The following is a 25,160-nucleotide window of genomic DNA, read 5'->3' on the forward strand; positions in this document are numbered from 1 at the left end:
TTCAATGATGCATTAAATTAATACAAATGTCACTTTTGATTGTTTTAAATATTTATATTTTAAATAACTGTTTGTACTTTTTAACTTTTTTATTCATCAAAGAAGCCTAAAAATGTATACGTTTTTCCAAAAATATTAAGCAGCATAACTGATTTCAGCATTGATAGGGAATGTTTCTTGACCAAATATATTAAAACAATTTCTGAAGGATCATGTGACACTTCAGACTGGAGTAATGACTGCTGTAAAAGGAATAAAGAGGAATAAATAACATTTTAAACTAATAAAATAGAAAACCGTTGAACCGTTTCAATGGTAATAATGCTTGAATATTACTATTTACTGCATTGCTATTTAATGATGAGCATAACCAAAAACAAAAACATTTTGTTTCAAAAACATTAAATTTAATTTACCGACCTCAACCAGGATTAAGAAGAAATGCTCCGTCTGTAATCCCATACTCTCTTGAGTAGGTACTTATATAGTATGAATGTAATCAGGATGTATTACTTTTGCCATTATCATTATTGTTGTCATTATCATGTGACCTATCAGCGTCAGTTGCGTTACTTCATTGCCATATGCAAATAGTCTCCCATGGCCTCATGGGTTAGTAAAGTGTCCATCATATGCACACTTCAGAATAATGCCAGAAGCAGGTCATCCTGGTATTGTGTACTGTGAATTCAAGCATGCATCTTTTATCACATATTGTTTTTAGCCTACTATATAGAAGAAAAGAATGCAATTTTGGATGCAGCCAAAGTCTGCGAGGTATGACTTTCAACAGCAAAAATGGCAGCAAAATCTTTCCCTTCTTAACACACAAATTGAGGTATCTTTACTTTTACAAAATGTATTTTACAATACATCAATGGTAAAAAGAGTACAATGATTTATAGTGATGAATAAAATGTAATAATATTCCAGCCCGCTCAAAAATAGGGTTGGCGATAGAGTATAAGAAGATATAACTAGATCTGTGACAGAATCAGAAATGGGCTGAAAATGAGTGTTTCAAAGAGAGGGGTGTCTTATAAGTCTTTTGACATCTTTACTGTAGCATAGTAACACTCAGCGGTCTTCCATGCAGGTGGTCTCATTATGTAAGGCGTATGTCACCCTTACGACAGGTATATGACCTGTTGTTGACAGAATGAAAGGTTATCTAATATATTTGTTGTGTTTATGATTTTAACCTCTAACCTCTGCAATAATCAAGGTGATACTGCAGATTTCACATGTAAACCCTGACACAGATCATGTGAGTTCACTGTACCTCATGCAATAGTTTAAATAGACATCAAATGAGTGCTTTATCATCCCTGTGTATCAAAAAGATTTAGATCCTGTAAAAAAAAAAACTCAAGCATGTTGGTGTCCATTTTGTGGTCTCATTTCTTAGTTCTGTTCTGACTGCTTTGACTGCCAGCACTGGGTGGGCGTAGATGGTATGAATATTGCTTTGCCTGACTTAAAGAATCCACCAGGCTCACACAGTCGATGGCGCTCACTGTGGATAAATAAAGCACACACGTATGCTATAGGTCAAACATTTGGAATAATTCAGATTTTTCACAAGTCTCAGGTCAATTCAAAACCAATGCAGACAATCACCAGATTACAGTGTCACTTCTCAGACAGACCATGACTTGACAAACACAGAAAACCTTTAAACAACAACATGAAACATGTCCAAAATTGTTTTATTTTGTTTAAATATAATAATTTTTCATTTAGTACTGCCCTTTGAAAGCTGTTTTCCCAGAGGAAAAAATAAGTACACTTTACCTTAATATGCAAATTCCAAAAAGTTTTCACCCCCATTTTAGTATAAATTCAGCCTTTTCTCTTTTTTTGGGCTATATATAAACATATTTTATGTAAAATATCTCAATCAGGACTGTACTAGATAAAATAAAAAATAACATTTTGCATGATCCCTCTTATTTTGTTAAACTTATTCTCATTTTCACAGATTCTGCAAGGGGTATATAAACTTTTGAGCACAACTGTACATTAAAAACAGTAATATTGTGAATTATTGGAACTAAAAAAAAATTATATATGAATATATTTTAAAATGTAATTTATTCCTGTGATGGCAAAGCTGCATTCTCAGCATCATTACTCCAGTCTTCAGTGTCACATAATCCTTCAGAAATCATTCTAACATGTTGATTTGCTGCTCAGTTATTACCAATTATTATTATTGGGGTTCTATTTATAATATAATATAAGTATATGTAACACTATATAATGTTGCCTTTTATTATCAATGGTGAAAACTGCTTTATGCTGCTTACTGATTTTGTGGAAACCGTTATTTATTCTTCTAATTTGTTAATTTAAAGCAGTTACATTATTAAAGGATTAAAATAGATTGAAGGAAATAAAGAAAAAGAAATAAGAATGGTTAAAGTTCCAGCTCTATTGTAGTTATGAAGTAGGCTAAACTATTTGCAAATAGTTGTACATGTATATACATGTTTTTTGTTTAGTTTTTTTAAATATGCACACTCATATTTTCGTCTATCTAATACGTAACAATTTAAAACGTTTCTTGTCATCGTATTCAGTTATGATTTACAAAGATAATGTCGTATTTTCAAATAAAAATGTGAAATTTCATTAAAAAATGTCAAGTATTTTGTATCATATTACTGTTGGACGCTGAACATTTTTAACGTAGTGTTAAATATTAAATGTTTATCTACTTATATCTTATTGTCCCCTCAGTGTCTATGGTGATTAGGGCCCTGGTTTACACAACAATATTAAGCAATATAACAATAATCAGAAATGTTTTTTGAGCTCCAAATCAGCATTAGAATGATTTCTGAAGGATCACGTGACAATGAAGACTGGAATAATGATGCTGAAAATGTACACCACCAAAGGACACAAGCAGTGATTATAAACCCCAGTAGCTACTTACACTGTTTGTTTGTTTTGAGTGACAGATCCAGCAGCACTTGGCTTTGGCTCTGTGGTTTAAGCACTGCAGCCCGCAGAGAGTGCCCTCTTTTGGACGGGGCGCCACCTAGACCAAATATAACAGCAGTGTTTATTGCTTTGGATGTGGTCACATGCACATTTTTTTTGCTTGAATGGATCAATATCTCTACATTGACATCACGACTGATACTAAAGCTGTTAAAATAACAAGATCTGGAGCGTTTGGTATCAAACGTGCAGGTGTGTGTGAGCGTGTTTCCATCTGGCAGGTCGAGGGGAGGGAGGTCTGCGTTTGTGAGCGAGAGGAGACAGCTCGACATTCCGTCTGACAGCAATGAACTTTTCAAAGCACTGTGACTGTCAGGGAGGAGCGAGGAGGGGAACAAGTGTCTGTGTGTGTACGTGTACGCGTGTGTTTGAGAATGAGAGCGTCTCTGGCCTGCTCAGCCATCATCACCTGTTCATGTCTGCTGAAGGTCAGTTGCGTTAACTGGGTCGAAACTCCACCTTATCAACTGATATGAAAGGAGGGGTGACGATGTGTGCGTGTGTGTTGGAACGTCACATAAAACATAACACCCCTCTGTAATAATCTTATTAGTGATGCTTGGCCTACTTTTAAACTGAACTTGTATCTTACATTTGTGCTACCGACAGGAATCAGAACTCAAATCATGTGGCTAGTTAGGGAAAGGTATCCTATTACATTTATAAGCGATCAGATATACAGTCTTGTTCAAAATAATAGCAGTACAATGTGACTAACCAGAATAATCAAGGTTTTTAGTATATTTTTTATTGCTACGTGGCAAACAAGTTACCAGTAGGTTCAGTAGATTGTCAGAAAACAAACAAGACCCAGCATTCATGATATGCACGCTCTTAAGGCTGTGCAATTGGGCAATTAGTTGAATTAGTTGAAAGGGGTGTGTTCAAAAAAATAGCAGTGTCTACCTTTGACTGTACAAACTCAAAACTATTTTGTACAAACATTTTTTTTTTTCTGGGATTTAGCAATCCTGTGAATCACTAAACTAATAATTAGTTGTATGACCACAGTTTTTTAAAACTGCTTGACATCTGTGTGGCATGGAGTCAACCAACTTGTGGCACCTCTCAGCTGTTATTCCACTCCATGATTCTTTAACAACATTCCACAATTCATTCACATTTCTTGGTTTTGCTTCAGAAACAGCATTTTTGATATCACCCCACAAGTTCTCAATTGGATTAAGGTCTGGAGATTGGGCTGGCCACTCCATAACATTCATTTTGTTGGTTTGGAACCAAGACTTTGCCCGTTTACTAGTGTGTTTTGGGTCATTGTCTTGTTGAAACAACCGTTCCAAGGGCATGTCCTCTTCAGCATAGGGCAACATGACCTCTTCAAGTATTTTAACATTTGCAAACTGATCCATGATCCCTGGTATGCGATAAATAGGCCCAACACCATAGTAGGAGAAACATGCCCATATCATGATGCTTGCACCTCCATGCTTCACTGTCTTCACTGTGTACTGTGGCTTGAATTCAGAGTTTGGGGGTCGACTCACAAACTGCCTGTGGCCCTTGGACCCAAAAAGAACAATTTTACTCTCATCAGTCCACAAAATGTTCCTCCATTTCTCTTTAGGCCAGTTGATGTGTTCTTTAGGAAATTGTAACCTCTTCTGCACATGCCTTTTTTTTAACAGAGGGACTTTGCGGGGGATTCTTGAAAATAGATTAGCTTCACACAGACGTCTTCTAACTGTCACAGTACTTACAGGTAACTCCAGACTGTCTTTGATCATCCTGGAGGTGATCATTGGCTGAGCCTTTGCCATTCTGGTTATTCTTCTATCCATTTTGATGGTTGTCTTCCGTTTTCTTCCACGTCTCTCTGGTTTTGCTCTCCATTTTAAGGCATTGGAGATCATTTTAGCTGAACAGCCTATCATTTTTTGCACCTCTTTATAGGTTTTCCCCTCTCTAATCAACTTTTTAATCAAAGTACGCTGTTCTTCTGAACAATGTCTTGAACGACCCATTTTCCTCAGCTTTCAAATGCATGCTCAACAAGTGTTGGCTTCATCCTTAAATAGGGGCCACCTGATTCACACCTGTTTCTTCACAAAATTGATGACCTCAGTGATTGAATGCCACACTGCTATTTTTTTGAACACACCCCTTTCAACTAATTCAACTAATTGCCCAATTGCACAGCCTTAAGAGCGTGCATATCATGAATGCTGGGTCTTGTTTGTTTTCTGAGAATCTACTGAACCTACTGGTAACTTGTTTGCCACGTAGCAATAAAAAAATATACGAAAAACCTTGATTATTCTGGTTAGTCACATTGTACTGCTATTATTTTGAACAAGACTGTATGAATAAAAATAAATACTAAATTATAATAAATTAATTTAAAAAAAATTGCATCAGATATTTGTTTTAAAACACACACACACACATATATATATATATTACATTATCGTTCAAAAGTTTGGGGTTTATCTTATGCTCACCAAGACTAATTTATTTAATCAAAAATGCAGTATAGCAGCAATACTTTGAAATATTATTACAATTCAAAATACATTTTAAGAATATTTTAATATATTTTAAATGGTCACATTAATTTTTTGAAATCATTATAATATGCTGATTTGGTGCTCAAGAAACATTTATTATCAATGTTAAAAACCCTAATGTAAAAAGAACAGCATTTATTTGAAATAAAATCTTTCATAACAATATGAATGTCTTTACTGTCACTTTTGATCAAATTAATGCATCCTTGCTGAATAAAAGTATTAATTCATTTAAAAAAAATGTTTTGAACGATATTGTATAATGTTGCAAAAGCTATATTTCAGATAAATGCTTTTTTTTTTGGAACTTCCTATTCATTAAAGTATCCCCCGAACAATTACACAACTGTTTTCAACACTAATAATAATCAAATTCAAATAAAATCAGCATATTAGAATGATTTCTGAAGGATCATGTGTAACTGAATACTGGAGTAATGATGTTAAAAAAATCACCTTTGCCATCAGAAGAATAAATTATATTTTAAAATATATTAAAATAGACAACAATTATTTTAAATTGCAATAATATTTCAAAATATTTTTTTCTGTATTTTGTTTTAAATAATAAAATAAAAATAAAAATAAATAAATAAATAAATAACTTACCGAAACTTTGAAAATAATAAATTAATAAAATAATAAATATATTATTTATTTATTAAGTTTGGGTAAGTTTTTGTATGTTTTTTAAAGAAGTCTCTTATGCTCACCAGAGCTGCTTTATATACACACTATATTGCAAAAAGTTTTGGGATGCCTGCCTTTACATGCATGTGAACTTTAATGACATCCCATTCTTGACCGTAATGTTTAATATGGAGTTGGCCAACCCTTTGCAGCTATAACAGCTTCAATTATTTTGGTTTAGGAGTGTGTTTATGGGAATTTTTGACCATTCTTCTAGAAGCACATTTGTGAGGTCAGGCACTGATGTTGTATGAGAAGGCCCAGCTTGGGGTGTCCACTCTTATTCATCCCAAAGGTGTTCCATCAGGCCAGTCAAGTTCATCAATACCAAAAACAAACTCATTGGAACAGGATGGGACCATTCCCAAACTGTTCCCACAAAATTGGGAGTATGAAATTGTCTAAAATATCTTGATTTGCTGAATCATTAAGAGTTCCTTTCACTGGAACTAAGGGCTCAAGCCCAACCTCTGAAAAACAACCCCACACCATAACCCCCCTCCACCAAACTTTACACTTGACACAATGCAGTCAGGCAAGTACTGTTCTCCTGGCAACGGGCAAACCCAGACTCATCCATCTGATTTCCAGACAGAGAAGCGGAATTTGTCACTCCAGAGAACACGTCTCCATTGCTCTAGAGTCCAGTGGTGGCATGCTTTACAACGCTTTGCATTGCACTTGGTGATGAAAGGCTTGAGTGCAGCTGCTCAGCCATGGAAACCCATTCCATGAAGCTCTCTACGTACTGTTCTTGAGCTAATCTGAAGGCCCTACAAAGTTTGGAGGTCTCTAGCTATTCACTCTGCAAAAAGTTGGTGACTTCTGAGCACTGTGCACCTCAGCATGTGCTGACCCCGCTCTGTGATGCTGACTTGCTGTTGTTCTCAGTTGCTTCCACTTTGTTATAAAACCACAAACAGTTGACCGTAGAATATTTAATAGTAAGGTAATTTCAAAATGCAAATTAGGGCTGGGAAAACATACACATTTCTGCAATTAACACAAACTCTTTAATGTGTAATGTCTTACTTAACATGACTAATCATGATTAAAAATCATGATTTTCATCCTTGTCAACAGTTCTAGAATTAGAACACTCACCATAGATATTTTGCAGCACAGAGCTCTTTTTCCCTGCATTCCTGGTAGAAGCAGCTTGAACTTCAGAAGTTGTATAGTGGTTGTGGTCATCATGAGTGATAGGCCACTCCCATAATAGCTGAATCAACAGGGCTGTGATTTCAGCAGATTCCTCCCCTTTCACAGTCCTGCACAGGACCTTACGAAGACGACCCCGAATACAAGACCTGAATGGAAAAACAGGTTAAGCTTTCACAAGCACATAAGCACCAGCAAATGCAGCGACAGCATATTAAAGATGTAGAATCAAATGAGCAAACCACATTACGGTTCATTAAAAGGACTTCAAGAAAGAATGTGCATATACCTTCTTTGTACTCTGAATCCCATTATTTTAGTGAACCTATTAAAAGACAGTGCACTCATGGGCCTGCATTACACTCCCTACACACACACACACACACACACACACACACACACACACACACACACACACACACACACAAATAGGAGGCATATTCTGGTGACCTCCCCTCGGAGGTGTTGATGTGCTGGTGGGCACAAAGCCATGCCACAACACAAACGAGGAACATGTGGGCAACATATGAGCAGACACAGACCAAATCTGCACTTTTCTTGCATTTTCTGTGCTGATTTGGAGGGAAAATGTATGCAATCATGTATGCAAAGTTTGGAACTTAACATTAATTTATCATGTTTTGAACTTAATTTATTGTCCATTTAACTGTAAATAAATAAATAGATCAATCTGAACACAATTTTACGTTGTTTTTATATCCAAAAGAAGACACACAGTAGCTATGTTTATATGCATCCAAATAATCAGTTTATAATCATATTGATGGCTCAATTGGACTGAAAAGCCTTCATGTAAAAGCCTTAATCGATCCAACAGGAAAAAATGATTTCATAAAGATTCATAAAGACCTTGTGCACATGCTCAGTGCCATGATAGCCTGGTCCTACCAGACTCTCCTACATTTCATTTGTATAGAGAGTCTGGCCACTCTCCATTGACAAGCGTTGAATTCCTTGAAGGCGGTTACTCTGCTGATGTTTAAAACGATTGGGTTCGCCATAACCAATCGCTAACGTTTGGTCGTGACGCATGTCATCTCAAACATCAGCACGACATCAATGTCATCGTTCTCAGCCACACCCTCTGTTCGCTGATTGGACCGGTTAAAATTTGACCAGAGAAAACCTGAGAATATGCCGCAATCCCAGGCGGAGCACTGAAGGAAAATGAAAATTGAGCGGAAGTACCTAGGAGGACGGAGCCAGTCTAGTTCCATGATGCACGCTTACACATTTTACATCATACAAACGTGCATGTTTATTCACGTCTCATGCCTTATAAACTGTCCAGTGGCCATATTTACTAAATATTTGCTATATTTTCTATGTCATCAAGGAAAAATCAACAATAATACTCACAGTAGCTCTGGTGACAACAATCACAATGACTTTCGGTTCTGAACGCGCCAACTGGAGATTAACTTTTGTTTGGGATACATGTAATGCACATGTAAACAAATGTGTAAATGGGATTGCAACGCTTAGGGTTCATATAAACAGAACTTTCTGATAACAAAATGGATTGGATTCATTCCGATTACTAGAAAAACATGAAAAATGTGAATATGCCTAGTTTAGGAGACTGTAGTCTCCTAAACTAGGCATATTCACTCAAACATTTTTGTCTAATGACTGTCTGACTGTTTCCCTGGAAAGTATACTTTCCAGGGAAACAGTCAGACACAGCCATTAGACAAAAATGTTTGAGTGAAAAATAGTGTTATTGGCCAATCAGAATCAAGTATTTAATGTAGTAGAGACGTAGTAGAAGCAAAAAACATCAGTACCTCCTCCATGCTCTCTGTATCACAACGGCCGCCCGGTTTTTACCACGAATGCCGTCTCTCTTCTTTTCCTTCTCTTTGTCCTGTGTTTTTTTTCTTGCTCTGCTCATCAATCTCTCTTTGTCCAACTCCATCCCTGTACATTTCTGTTTCTCTCTGCCAGTCTGTTTATCTCCCTCAGTCCTTGATCTTTTATCCTTTTCTCTGTCCATCTCTCTTTCTGCCCGTTTCTCTTTTTGTCGTGTGACAGAGGTTTTTTCTGAAGTGGAGTTGGAGACATTATATTGCTGGATTCCAGTAAATTTGTGATCTGATGCTGGCTTGTTCCCCTTGGACGGTGATCTATAAACGCCGTCTGTCGGTGCCTCGGTGGAACGCAGTGTAACCTGGGTCACTGGTTTTGAGTGGGAAGCTATAGTCCTGGGTCTGGTGTGTGTGGCTGGTTTGGGGGTTGTGGTGGTCTCCATGTGGCCTGGTGCTACATTGGACCCTGTGTGGACTGGTTTGGCGCTGCCTGGTCGACTGGACCCAGCAGGGGATCGGCGCTCATATGTGGATTCACATTCCACTGATACACATGCGTTTGGGCCACACGTCTCCATCACACACACCTCCTCTGCACTGCCTGAACACTTCTTGGTACTCAGATGGGTCACTGTGAGGCCAGAGGTCACGGGGGGGAGAGAAGCGTCAGGTGTTTCGGCCGCTCTCGTTCTGCGCTCTGACAGAGAAACAAAGCAATTTGTTAGAGATGACAGTGCAATAACATATGGTGGCACAACAGAAGATTATTCATTCTTATTATGGCCCTGCTGAATGCTTGATTCTGATTGGTAGACTATGGAAGCTTGTTTCCACCCCAGAATGCAAAAATAAAAAAGGTAACTGCATCTTTTTATCTCACAATTCTGACTTTATACCTCACAATTCTGACTTTATACCTCACAATTCTCACTTTATAACTCACAATTCTGACTTTATACCTCACAATTCTGACTTTATATCTCACAATTCTGACTTTATACCTCACAATTCTGACTTTATATCTCACAATTCTGACTTTATACCTCACAATTCTGACTTTATAACTCACAATTCTGACTTTATAACTCACAATTCTGACTTTATAACTCACAATTCTGACTTCATACCTCACAATTCTGACTTTATACCTCACAATTCTGACTTTATATCTCACAATTCTGACTTTATAACTCACAATTCTGACTTTATACCTCACAATTCTGACTTTATACCTTACAATTCTGACTTTATATCTCACAATTCTGACTTTATACCTCACAATTCTGACTTTATAACTCACAATTCTGACTTTATAACTCACAATTCTGACTTTATACCTCACAATTCTGACTTTATACCTCACAATTCTGACTTTATATCTCACAATTCTGACTTTATACCTCACAATTCTGACTTTATACCTCACAATTCTGACTTTATACCTCACAATTCTGACTTTATACCTCACAATTCTGACTTTATTATCACAATTCTGACTTTATATCTCACAATTCTGACTTTATACCTCACAATTCTGACTTTATATCTCACAATTCTGACTTTATACCTCACAATTCTGACTTTATATCTCACAATTCTGACTTTATATCTCACAATTCTGACTTTATACCTCACAATTCTGACTTTATACCTCACAATTCTGACTTTATACCTCACAATTCTGACTTTATATCTCACAATTCTGACTTTATACCTCACAATTCTGACTTTATACCTCACAATTCTGACTTTATACCTCACAATTCTGACTTTATATCTCACAATTCTAACTTTATACCTCACAATTCTGACTTTATACCTCACAATTCTGACTTTATATCTCACAATTCTGACTTCATACCTCACAATTCTGACTTTATATCTCACAATTCTAACTTTATACCTCACAATTCTGACTTTATACCTCACAATTCTGACTTTATAACTCACAATTCTGACTTTATAACTCACAATTCTGACTTTATACCTCACAATTCTGACTTTATATCTCACAATTCTGACTTTATACCTCACAATTCTGACTTTATATCTCACAATTCTAACTTTATAACTCACAATTCTGACTTTATACCTCACAATTCTGACTTTATATCTCACAATTCTGACTTTATATCTCACAATTCTGACTTTATACCTCACAATTCTGACTTTATACCTCACAATTCTGACTTTATACCTCACAATTCTGACTTTATATCTCACAATTCTGACTTTATACCTCACAATTCTGACTTTATATCTCACAATTCTGACTTTATACCTCACAATTCTGACTTTATACCTCACAATTCTGACTTTATACCTCACAATTCTGACTTTATACCTCACAATTCTGACTTTATACCTCACAATTCTGACTTTATATCTCACAATTCTGACTTTATACCTCACAATTCTGACTTTATACCTCACAATTCTGACTTTATACCTCACAATTCTGACTTTATATCTCACAATTCTGACTTTATACCTAACAATTCTGACTTCATACCTCACAATTCTGACTTTATACCTCACAATTCTGACTTTATACCTCACAATTCTGACTTTATATCTCACAATTCTGAATTTATACCTCACAATTCTGACTTTATACCTCACAATTCTGACTTTATACCTCACAATTCTGACTTTATACCACACAATTCTGACTTTATACCTCACAATTCTGACTTTAAATCTCACAATTCTGACTTTATATCTCACAATTCTGACTTTATACCACACAATTCTGACTTTATACCTCACAATTCTGACTTTATATCTCACAATTCTGACTTTATACCTCACAATTCTGACTTTATATCTCACAATTCTGAATTTATACCTCACAATTCTGACTTTATACCTCACAATTCTGACTTTATACCACACAATTCTGACTTTATACCTCACAATTCTGACTTTAAACCTCACAATTCTGACTTTATACCTCACAATTCTGACTTTATACCTCACAATTCTGACTTTATATCTCACAATTCTGACTTTATATCTCACAATTCTGACATTATATCTCAATTCTGACTTTATATCTCACAATTCTGACTTTATATCTCACAATTCTGACTTTATACCTCACAATTTGCAGATTGCACATTTATAAAACATTGTAAACGATAATTGAGGCTTTTTATCTCACAATTGTGGGTTTATATCTCACAATTCTGACCTAATAAGCAAATTCTGACTTTATAATTTCCAATTGCAAGTTTAAAAAACATATAAAAAACAATTGAATTGCAAGATGTAAATTCACAATTGTGAGATAAAAGTAAATTAAAATATATAGCTGCCTTTCATATTTTAGGATGGAGATATTTAATTTAATTAGACAATTTTTATTATTAAGAATTTTATATCAATATTACAGTATTTTTATTATTGGTCATTTATTGGTTAGTAGCCATAACATGAAAATAATTATCAGCTTATTGGCATCAGCCAGAATGAAAAAATGTGTTTTAATAAAATGTATTGACAAAATAATGTGCACTCAAGGTCAGCATTCCTTTTCATCATGCCTTCCTTTTTATTCATAAACTAAACTCACCAGTTCTATGTTGTTTCTCTCTCCTGCTCTGTGAATGAATGTTCTGAGCACCGGGGGACTTTTTGTGTTTGTGTCCTTTTACCGGCGCTGGATCTTTAACCCTCTGCTCCGTTTCATCCAGTGAAAGTTTTTCCACTCCAACTGCAGCCATTGAGATGTGCTGCTTCTGATCCGCCTCAGCCAATGAGAGCTGCTGCTTTGCCTCACGTCTGCGTTCCTCCTCCCTCTTCCTAGATAAACCAAAAAACACACAACACACATTCATTGACTTGACACATACTTATCCTGTTGATGATGACTGTCCTGGATCATTTACTTAATGTTTGTTGTGGCTGTGAGTGCTAGGTCAAATATCTTGATAAGGTTATGATTAAGAATATTCTAATACACTTAAACTACAGATTTAAAGTTTGGGATCAAAAAGATTTATTTTTTAAAAGAAATACTTTATTCAGCAAGGATGCATTAAAGTGCGTCAAAAGTGACAGTAAGACATTTACATTGTTAAAAATATCCTATTTCAAATAATAATGTTCTCTTGAACTTACAATTCATCCAATATCCTGAAAACATTTATCACTTTTTTTTTTTAGAAAAATATTAATCCACAGAAATGTTTCAACATGATAATATTAATAACTATTTCTTGCAGAGGAAAACAGCATATTAGAACGATTTCTGAAAGGTCATGTGACTTGAGTAATGATGCTGAAACTTCAGCTTGGCATCACAGGGAATTTTTTTATCAAATACATACAGCCTTGGTGAGCATAAGAGACTTGTTTAAAAATAAAAAAAATAAAACATGAAAAAAACCTTACCGACCACAAACCTTTGCGTACCTATTTTCATAAAAGTTAACCTATGGTTTTTAGAGTCCGAAAAATTAAGAATATTTCATCTGCTTTTTGTTCTAATTATTGCTTGGTACAGTAATATCTCTTTCAGGTCAATATCTGAGTTTAGCAAGGCACCATTACACATCGCTTCATGGTTTTTAACACCTTTCCCTAGCAGAAAACAAAAAAGAATGAGTAGATGGATAGACTGCAGGCAGAATAACACAGATAAAAGACAGAAGGTTAGAGATGGACTACGCAAATACGTTTAGAGGCAATGCAAAGAATGTATGTTAATGTGGGTATGCAGAGTCTAGAAAAGAGAGAACATATTCCAAGCTGTGTATGTGTGTATTCATTCTTCCTCAGAGCTGACAGACTCTAAATGTCAAGCTGTTGAGCAGCTGAGTGTTGCCCAATTAACAGAAAAGCAGGGAGGATGAGTGAATCTCTCTCTCTCTCTCTCTCTCTCTCTCTCTCTCTCTCTCTCTCTCTCTCATCTCATCTATTTCCATTATTGACAGCAAGAAATTGATGCTCATATTCCTCAGCAGGCAGGTAGATAGATGAGCTGGTTCTCAGCAAACACACATAATTAAACAACACGTATTATATTCATGCAAACATTCCGTGTCAGCTTCACAGATCAGCCTAGCCACATCAATCAGCACTGGCTTGTGGGTAAGAGAATATTTGCACCCCACCATTTATCTTATCTCTTTCTTTTCAAGGCAGGTCTTACTTTGCAGCGTCCTTGCGTAGTTGTTCATGTCTCATGAGGAGCTTCTTGCGTTCTTTGAAGGCCCGTCGGACCTTGTAGCCCTTGTAAAGAGCCTGGATGGATGAGGCGGCGATGTCCTGGATGGCTGCGATGGACAGAGCTCCATGCTCCAACAGAAACTGGGTCAGTTCCTGATGCTCCCCCAGCAGGGCATAGTCTAGAGGAGTGTACCTAGTTATTTAACACAGGGGGGGTTACAATTTTTGATACCAAGGACCCCCAAAAATTATATTATAGATAAAATTTATATATCACATTTGGGGTAAGTACACTGTAAAAAAATATATTTTCTAAAATAAGTTATAACAACATTTGTTTTTACATTGTATTAACTCAAAATAAGTTAAGAAATGTTAAACTTAGTTATACAAGATTAATCTAAGTTGAAATAACATTCAAGAGTGAGTCATGAACATGTCAAACAAGAACATGTCAAACTGCCAAACTGCTGAAATCACGTGACATTGGCGATCCGAATCATTGATCGATTCACTGATTCATAACGGGTTGACACTTTGTTTTGAAATCAGCCCATCACTATATAAGTCGTTATTTAGTTTTTTTGCGCACAAAAACTATTCTCGTCGCTTCATAAAATGATTGTAGAATCACTGTAGTGAGATGGGCTTTGTAGCGACGTCTTTAGTGTCTTTTATGGGTCTTGAGAGAGGAAATGACATTGGTGTCAATGAAGGCCTTTCTGAGCCATCGGATTTCAACAAAAATATCTTCATTTGTGTTCCGAAGACCAACGGAGGTCTTACGTGTGTCAAACGACATTAGGTAATTAGACATTAAAGTAATTAATGACAGATTTTTTTATTTTTGGGTGAACTAACCCTTTAATAATATATAACAATAAATGTATATTTTTGTAATTCTTAACATTTTAATGTCAGTTTTTTAACAAGATTTGAACCTGCAGTCTTTCAGCTCTGTAACCACTAGGTCACACCACAAGAATGGTGTGCATGTGTGAATGTTTGTTACCTTTCCTCAGTGTGCTCCATATGGTTGGGGAAGGTCCCACACCCCAGAAGCAACTTCACAGCATCCAGATAACCGTTATTACAGGACCAGTGGAGCGCAGTTCTCCCCTTAACACATAAGCACACACAAAAGTAAGACTATTTTTCAGTCATTCTTGAGCAGGCCGCTCATGGGTCATGGCCAGTACATGTTCAGTTTTGGCTTTGGGCTTGCTTTACAATAATACCTCCTTGTCCTGGATATTGGGGTCAGCATCATGCTGAATGAGCAAGGCCATGCAGTTGATGTAGCCGGCATATGCCGCACACTGCAGGGGAGTTCGTCCAGCGTGGTCCTGCAGGTTAGGACTGATCCCGTTCTCCATCAGCACCTCACATACCTCTGCGTTACCGCCCAGTGCCGCCCAGTGCAGTGCAGAGTGACCATCTATGTCTACCAGATCAACGCGTGCCCCTCCTAAACATATTCAAGATGCAGATTTACAATGAGCAATCAAATTTTTCTCCCATCTCATTTTTTTTTTCTTCACCAGGACCCTTTAGGGACTCCGTAGATTCCACAGCTGATGTGTGCCGTTTTTCTTTGCTATTTGCTTTAAAAGAGTTTTATCTTGTTCAGTAAAGTTTTTTGATTGCAGACTTTTTGATTGCCCTTGGATTTGCATCTCAGTTCCATGCAATTTCATGCAGTTTTATAGGCAACCTTGGTCGTGTTAATTCATATTAGCACAGTTGGTTTTAAATTAAAGGTGCAGTATGTAATATTGGCAGTTAGTGATTGAAAGGGGTACTGCAGTCCAAATTCTAAATATTGGAGAGGGTTGTTTCTCCCCACCTCTCCTCCTCGGATTCGACGCTCACACTGGTTGCCAGTTTGAGAACAACCATTAATGAGCGCAATGGACAATGAAAGACAATCAAGCCTTAAGGCCAATTTATACATCTGCGTCAATTGCACGCAGAAGGAACGCTGTACCATACGCATAGACGCGTTACATATTCCGTACCCTTCACCGTACCTGACGCGCACCTCTCCAAAAATGTAACTACGCGTCAATTCTACGCAGACCACAAGCGCCGTGATTGGTCTGCCAGAACCCCTCCCTCAGGTCTATAAATAAATAAATCTGCAAATCTATGTTTTTAAAATGATGTTATGACATTACTGCCGTGAAACTTGTTCACACTGCTAAGAGTAAAGCGTTTCTGCCAAATCCGAGGAACCCGAGGGTAACGCATATATGACGCAATTGACAGTCGACTCCCTTAGACGTCCCGGCTCCTTGGTTAAAATAGCAATTTACAAATAGTTGAAAACATTTGGGATATTGTAAGAACTCAACAGAACAAAATATATAACACTGGCCTTGTGGTTTTTTTGTGGTTAATATTTTACTGCAAAAATACTACATAGTCACCTTTAGAAGGACATATTTTACTACATATTAATACTCTTACTACTACTACTACTCTTAATTAAGCCCTAATCCTGATTTAATTTAAACTCTGTCTAAAATAAAATGATTTTTATTGTTTGTTTGTTTTTTTGCATATTTGTATTATTTTCCTGGTCAGCACTGTCTATAGGGAGGATAAAGGGGCATGTAATATAAATAAATATTTGCATAATTTGTAATTGATTTATTATTTGAAACTTTAATATTAATTTATGCAATCGCATGCCTTGATTTTTAGTAAAGTTACACAGTCATAGCATTAGCCATAAATGCAATAGTACTAATAATTGGCATCATTTCTTTTGCCGTTTTGGTTTTCGCCCTTGGTCTGTTCTTTTTTGGTTTCGGCCAAAAATTTTGATTTCGGTGCATCCCATTCTCTACTGACAAGGTTCTGCTTGGTATGTTGGCAACACGCTTCAGAAGATGCCAAAACTAATAGTTTCATTGTTGGGACTAAAAACCATAAAACTGGAAGCCATAAAAGACCACGAATCATCCAAATGCCACATCCAGGTAAAAAAAAGAGGGCCTAGAGTTTCATTGAGACTTGAGATTAAATAAACTGCTTAAGTATTGTAGAGCTTGTATAATTCATTTTAACATGCAGTTACACATTGTCTGTTAAAAACAAGAAAGTGGCTGGTAAAAACATTGAGTGGTAGATTTTGAAAAAAGTTAATTTCCATCCCTGGCACACGCGGTCTAAGGGTGACGTCACGTATTTTGCAAAATGCACAGTTAGGTAATCTCGCCCTCCATACGTTGCTAAACAGATATGCAATATAAACGATACAAAATTGGCCTACGATAGAGATTTTAATTCTACATTCTACTACACCTGTTTATTAAAGGTTTGTTGCAGATTAGAACAAGTGCGATCATGAGGTCTTAAAATATTTTGAGAAGGTCTTTAAAAAGTCTTAAAAAGGTATTGAAATTAACTTCAGGATTCCTGCATATACCCTGATGTATGCAGTTACAGACCTTTGATTAGTGTTAGGATGACATCTCGATGGCCCATCTCACAAGCGCGAAACAGAGGTGTGTGTTTCATTACGTCCAGCGGATCCACCATGGCTCCCAGCTCTAGCAACAAGCGCACAGTGGACACATGCCCTGAGAGAGCAGCCGCATGAAGTGCTACACACACACACACACACAAAGGAGCACATTAAGACATGGGGACAAACCGTCAACTCTTGTTATGGCTGTATGAGGGTACATACATAGGATATGGCTGGTTAATTGCTTGATTGAAAAGAAAATGCAATTATCACTGATCTGAGCTGAAACTAACACGTTTAGGCCAGGAATGGGTAATTGTGTTCAAAATGAATATCTCTCTGTGTGTACGTGTGTGTGTGTGGGGGGGGTATAACTCTCTCACACACCTGTCCCTCCATATTTGTCAGTCATGTTGATGTCGAGGTCCTTTTTCAGATCCAGCATAATTTTGATGACATCATCACTGCCCTTCCCAGCAGCCCACATGAAGGCTGTTCGTCCCTCCAGGTCGGGCTCATCGCGCACAGAGTGGTGTTTTAGGAACACTGCAACTGTGTCCTTAACAGACAGAAAACACAATAAATACATCAAATCACACATTATCAATTAAATAAAGCAATAGGATAAGTGGCTATGTGTTAGTGATGTTTGCCTCAAATAGCTTATAATTTGCTAATATAAATGGCAGCAATAACAGTAATCTCATAAAAGACACCAATGTTCATCAAACAAAAACATGTATTACTAATAATCCCAAATTATATTTGTATGTGTATAAATAAATAAAACTGCTAATAATACCAAATTTAAAAAACATTTTTTTAACTATGTATTTGTATGTAAATATATGAATAAAATGAATAAATAATTAAACAAACAAATAAATGACTAATAATAATCCCATAAATAAATAAATAATCTAGCAAGTATATTTATATTTGTGTATATATAAATATCTAAATAAATACATTAACAAAAAAAAATTCTACTACTACTAATAATACCCCATAAATAAATAATCTTGAAATTTTTATTTATATTTATGTGTATGAATTAATGAACATTTTTAAATTTGGATGTATATATATATATATATATATATATATATATATATATATATATATATATATATATATATATGTACATATACAAAATTCATGATGAATTAATAAAATAACATTTTTATGTGTATAAATAAATAATAAAGAAACAAACATTAATTAATTAATATATTTATTTGTAATGTATTTGTTTGTTCATTTATTTATTTATTTACATATTTATACAGCTCTGGAAAAAATTAAAAGACTAAGAGGTTTTTTTTATTATTTCTTATTAAGAGACCAAGAGACCAAGATGTCTTTAAATTTTTTCAGAGCTGTATATACACAAACAAAAATAAATGTACTTGCTAGATGATTTATTTAAGGGATTATTATTATTAGTCATTTATTTTTTTGTTTACTTATTTGTTTATTCATTTTATTAATATATTCACATACGAATACATAGTTAAAAAACATTGTGTTTTTAAATTGGGATTATTAGTAGTTTTATATATTTATTTATTTATTTATTTATTTATTTATTTATTTATTTATTTAAATTGATGTTCAGTTTCAACCTTTTCCAACAGATCTGATGAAGTCAAATTAAAAGAAACAAATGAAAAACAAAACACTCATTGTTCAATGAAACTAGATATTATTTTACACACTCAAAAATGTCTTACAGCATAGTTGCTCTGAGCTCCATAGTGAAGAGGTGTTGCTCCCTGACTGTCTGATGGGATCATCCCAGACTTGTTCCTCTCCAACAGGAGGTGGACAATCTTTGCGTGGCCTACACAAACACATACAAACCCATGTTAACATCTACACTTAGGGCACTTTTTTTTACTTTAAGCAGTCAAATTGTGCATATGCATGAGTGTAAATGTGTGTACCCAGCAGTGCCGCCCAGTGCAGTGGTGTCCTGAACAGATTGTCATAGGCTGTCACGCTGCAACCCTCATATGAAGTCAGGACATCAACAACCGCCTCATTCCCATCAGCCACTGCAAAGTGCAAAGGGGTGCGTCCCTCATAGTCCTGCCAGTTCAACAGAGACTCGGTGGGAGCAGCTTCCTACAATATACAAAATTTAGGGACATACTGACGATACTTTAAATGTATAATTTAAGTCTGAAGAGTACAAGTGAGGTTATGGCCGTGGACTCACCAGGATACAGCGCACTGTACGTGTGGCATTGGGGTGTTTGTTATGTGCTGCCCAGTGTAGGGGGATCTTTCCCTCGCTGTCTGGAATCCCGATGTTTGAGTCGTGCTTGATCAGCAGCTTAACATGCTCAGGGTGATTGTAGAAGGCGCTCCAGTGCAGTGCTGTCTGCTGTAGAACAAACAACATTCAATTTCGAAGATTACATTACCAGTTTTACTGTTCACTCGTGTTACACTGTAGCTACAAAGCTGATTCATGGCCTTCAAGCAAATTGGGGCTTAATGTGATAACAGCTACCAAGCTGTCAATGAACTGTAATCAAGAAAATAACATTATGGTGCTTTTCCAAAAACACAAATATAAAAAATAAAAAACACAAAATGAGTGAGGGCATTCGTTCTTTATCATATCACATCAGTCGGCCAGCTCCCTCTGGGCTTTGAGGGCCAAGACCTTCTTTAACTGCAATACTACCTGGCCCGAATATGTGGATTTTTTCATCACATTTCTTAATGGTGATTTTAGGGGAAGGTTCCAGATTTCCCCCTACTGAAGCCCCGCCCATAACTGGTGATGATCAGCCTTATTAGCAGCTACAGCCCTGAATGAGCCGCGGCAGTCCGCCATTTCTCTTTCCTTGCAGTAGCAGCTGGAGATATACAATATGTGCGCCAAAAAAACATTACAAATGTTCTGTTATTGAATGTACAAACAAACATAAGTGTCCCCATAGACTCCTGGCATCTCAGCCACTGAGGACACCAAAGTGCTATATATTTGAGCAAATCATTTTACGCTGAACTGCTTCACAAACGAGAGTCAGTTCAACGCAGTTCGCGCACCCAGATCAAGAAAGGAATGTTCTTATATATATACTTATATACTTTCTTATATACATATAAAAAAGACGTTTTACTCACATAAGTTTGTTGCACCATTCCTGTCGGATCAAATATAAAAGGCACATTGTGTCTGCAAATCTAACTGAGACTTGTTTACAAACGTTTCCGCAGTGAAATTAAGCAAACACGTACATTTCTTCCACACGTGAGCTGGAACTTCATTAAAAATAAATGTAGTATCACACATTCCTAATATTAGATTCCAAAGGAAGCTTATGCAGCGACTGTTCTTCCACAATATCTAGCTATCTTTTTCAGCATGTTTATTGCTGCTGGCTAACGTGATCCGATGAGTCGGTGGGCGCGGCTACTGAATTACACGTGCTTATTATTCTGTAGAAGCATGTTTCGCCAATAGATGATGTTAGGGTGAAGCACACGATCATTTTCTGGGCCTGGAGTCTATAAAAGATTTTCTTTGACTAACAAGGAAGTTTAAAACTCGTAAAAACTTACAGGATATTCTTATATTACCATGACCTTTTATATATATATAAAAAAAGTTAATTTCTCGATTCATCACCCCTTTCAGTCCATGTAGGGTGTCGCATTGTCATTTTAGGTTTCAGAAGGGTTTTCACAAGCGCACCCAGGCCCAATCCCATTGTGCAGTTTGCAGTCGATATCCACTCTCAATGCGCACTTTTGCTGAGCACGCAGGGGTGCAAGCTCCACAGCAGACTTCTTTCCGACAGTCAAAGCGCCGTTACTTCACGAAAGTGCAGACTCGTAGGACAGGGCCTAAAGTTGTAACTTCTTCAAAGTTAAAGTCTCTCCATCATCGATGTCCAATTCCGGTTTGAACATGTAAGGCTTAACACTGTTACTGACAATTTCTGAAAATTGCCTGAGTGCATGGGCGTAGATTACGCGGGGGACGCGGGGGACATGTCCCCCTCACTTTTAATAAAATGTATTTTCGTCCCCCGCACTTTTACTGGGTCTCACCGATCCTAGTCGACCCGCTCCGAGCGGGATCCGAACCGGCGTTACCTGTGCGGGGGCGGGCAAGTTAACAGGGACGCTAAAAACAGCTTTCTTTAATCTGGGTTGATAGCGCGCTTCTTGAGGTCACGGGCAAGTGTATTTACATAGAAACCAATGTGAATACATCAATATTTAATTTCAAAGACAAAAAATAATCTATGCATGACCTGTCATTTTATTCGCATCTAAATATGAGGAGGCTCTCACAGAATGTCAAACGTGGATTCGTAGAGGTAATATCCAGTCACGCTGGAGCTGCAGCTGAAGGAAAACAATGAGTTATGAAACGTGACGACGACAATCAGACGATTGCGGCAATATAGCATATATATATGCTTTTTGTGTGTTTTTCAAGGCATCTCAATGTAGGCTATTGACAATAAAGTATAGGCTATCATATGAATTATGCAGCTTTTAATGTTTAGTATCTTCTGCTCACCAAGGCTGCATTTATGTAATCAAAAATAGTTCAAACAGTAATATTTTGAAATAAAAAAAATATTTTGAAATAAAACAGCTTTTTTCCTATGTGAATATATAGTAATTTATTCCTGATCAAAGCTGAATTTATCATCATTACTCCAGTCTTCAGTGCCACATGATCCTTCACTATTCATTCTCATATGATGATTTTATAATCAAGAAACATGTATGATTATTATCTGTGTTGAAAACAGTTGTGCTGCTTAAAAATGTTGTGGAAACCATGATAGCCTACATGTTATTTTTCAGGATTCTTTAATGGATAGAAAGTTCGATGGACAGCATTTATTTGCATTCATTAAATAAATTATCTTTTGTAATATTAAAAATATCACTTGTGATCAATTTAATGCATGTCTGATCATCAAAAGTATTAATTTCTCTCTTTTTTAATTTTACCACAAATGTTTAGATGGTTTCCACAAAATTTAAGCAGCACTATGAGCAGCACAACTGATAATAATCATAAATGTGTGTTGATCATCAGATCCTCATATGAGAATGATTAGTGAAGGATCATTCTTCTAGTGAAGAATATATATTTTTTTTACATTGCATAAAATCTATGGAGTCTTAATGCACAAGTGTTTGTAGGCTAGTATATAAACCAATCATAAAATTGGCACAAAAAATAGGAGAATAATATTATAGATATTAATTAGTGGTTATTGTTCAGCAGTGTATTTGATATCTTGCCCAATTAAAAGCAAGAGATGCGATAAATTATATTGGTCCAAAAAATAAAAATCATTTCTGTCCCCCTCACTTCTGAAAAGATGGCTACGCCCCTGCCTGAGTGAGATTGTCCAGTTTTGTTGTTGCTGAAACAAACTGTCAAGGCTCTACCCTCTTCTGGAAAGGTGGCTTGCAGCAGCAGCTCATTTAAATGTAATGGGACACACAAAGAAGTTACTTTCTCATAATTCCAATTTTATATTTTGCAAATGTGAATTGTAAAATGCCTTATAAAAACTTAATTCAAGGTTTGCGTTATGATACAGCAGCATCTCAGCTTCACACATTAAACCACTGTTTGTATATACACAGTATATCAGTTGTAGATTCCAAATGCCTTTTTTGTGTGAGTGTCAGGCCAGTTTGGCACTGCTTGAGACTCCTGGTAGGTAGTCAGAGGTCAAACCCATCCTTTTCAGTATTACTAATATTTTTGGCTTGTCTGATAAATAGCTTGAACTGTTCTTCATGTGTTAGTCACTTTGGATGAACTGTCTGGTAAATGGTTACATTTAAATGGATGCTGGTCTCCAGCTTCTTCACATACTGAACCAGCAGGAGAAAACTGGTCAGCCATCTTCACCATAAAGACAGTTTGATTTCAAAATTAAAAAGGTTTGATTTTAAACACATGCCCTTCTCTCTTCATCCATCACTCAAGTTTCCTCAGCAATTTACAAACGTAGAAAGTGAAGACCGAAGACGCACTAGATGAGCTATTTTTGCATCTGGCCACCGAACAAGCCTCATCACGAGAAATCATGATTCTGCTTATCAAATTATTACAAAACCAACAGACGGATAAAGGCCTGCAAACAAAACTCCCTTATGTGACTCAATGGGAGCACTGATACAACCACAGTGCGCACTCGCGCACACACTCATGCTAGCGTAATCACAACCATACACACACACACAGAGAATAATGATTTAAAACAGGAGCCTTAATAACCCTGGTAGCTTTGAGCAGTTTGTCTGTGGAATGAGATTTTAAATGACGCCGTATCTAAAGAGTCGCTGTATGTGCGTAGATCATCGGAAAGTAAACTGGGGTGAATGTTTACAGTAATTGGAGCCAAAGTGAATAAAGCTGCATGTGGTCTGGTAATCTGGAGCAGTTGATAGTGTTTCCCAGGAAAACACGGGGCCCACATACGCATCTCTCCAACCTTTCCTTTTGCTCCATGGTGACCAGCTTCTTTTTATCTAGTCTGTGTTTGCTCATTTTAATACTATACTATAGATTTTTTTATTATCAGTATTATAGCTCATAGAGTAATATTACAAATATTTCAGTAAAGTACAAAATCAGTACCAACCAGTAACCAACAGTTATTTTGAAGTGCAATATTTCACAATTGTACTGTTTTTAATCAAATAAATGCAGCCTTGATGAGCTCAAGAGATTACCACAAATTTGAGTGAAGTCACCCTTTTGCGCCACCATGTTTCTACAGTAGCCCTAAACAGATAAACATCTCTACAGAGCGCTAATTACTCTCTGCTGTTTTAGAAGACAAAATCTTTGGCCTGTGTAAGCCACCGTAGCTTCTCTATGCTTCGAAAAGGGAGGGGTGAGCGTTTGCAATTCTCAACCTCACCACTAGATGCCGCTAACATTTACACAGTGTGCCTTTAAGATCCCATACATCCCGTATTTGTTGTGAATTTGGGTTGGTGATTCTCTCTGTGATTCATGGAAGACTTCTTTTGCATGCAGCGAGTGTGACTGTCACTCCACACACACACATAAGGTTAACATTGCGATGCGATTCTGAGCCTTGTAGGCGCCTGGCAAGCTCTCTCAGCAGCTCTGAGAAAATATCTTTTATTAGACAATTTAAACAGAGCTCATATCCTCTAGAGAAACATCAGAGGGTGCACAGACCCCCTGCTGCTTTACGGCATATATACGACCACAAACACACACGCACACATACACACACCACCTAACCTCATGTTCACCCCTGA

General features: G+C 36.6%; 1 protein-coding gene across 2 annotated transcripts in view; it reads right to left on the bottom strand.

Moving 5' to 3' along the window:
- Positions 1-319: 319 nt before the first annotated feature.
- Positions 320-25,160, bottom strand: part of invs (inversin) — a 41,058-nt gene continuing 16,217 nt past the window's right edge. For both annotated transcript variants that reach the window (XM_067448587.1, XM_067448585.1), the window contains exons 6-18: positions 20,083-20,250; positions 19,808-19,988; positions 19,595-19,704; positions 18,249-18,420; positions 17,842-17,997; positions 15,625-15,854; positions 15,399-15,505; positions 14,370-14,579; positions 12,789-13,018; positions 9,194-9,911; positions 7,329-7,534; positions 2,942-3,046; positions 320-1,516 (exon numbers count right to left, since the gene is read on the bottom strand). In XM_067448587.1, the coding sequence (XP_067304688.1) occupies positions 1,398-1,516; positions 2,942-3,046; positions 7,329-7,534; positions 9,194-9,911; positions 12,789-13,018; positions 14,370-14,579; positions 15,399-15,505; positions 15,625-15,854; positions 17,842-17,997; positions 18,249-18,420; positions 19,595-19,704; positions 19,808-19,988; positions 20,083-20,250 (2,712 nt within the window). In that variant the 3' untranslated portion in view covers positions 320-1,397. The remainder of the gene's footprint in view (positions 1,517-2,941; positions 3,047-7,328; positions 7,535-9,193; positions 9,912-12,788; positions 13,019-14,369; positions 14,580-15,398; positions 15,506-15,624; positions 15,855-17,841; positions 17,998-18,248; positions 18,421-19,594; positions 19,705-19,807; positions 19,989-20,082; positions 20,251-25,160) is intronic.

The sequence above is a fragment of the Pseudorasbora parva genome, chromosome 7, assembly GCF_024679245.1.
Source record: "Pseudorasbora parva isolate DD20220531a chromosome 7, ASM2467924v1, whole genome shotgun sequence".
In the NCBI taxonomy this organism is placed as follows: domain Eukaryota; kingdom Metazoa; phylum Chordata; class Actinopteri; order Cypriniformes; family Gobionidae; genus Pseudorasbora; species Pseudorasbora parva.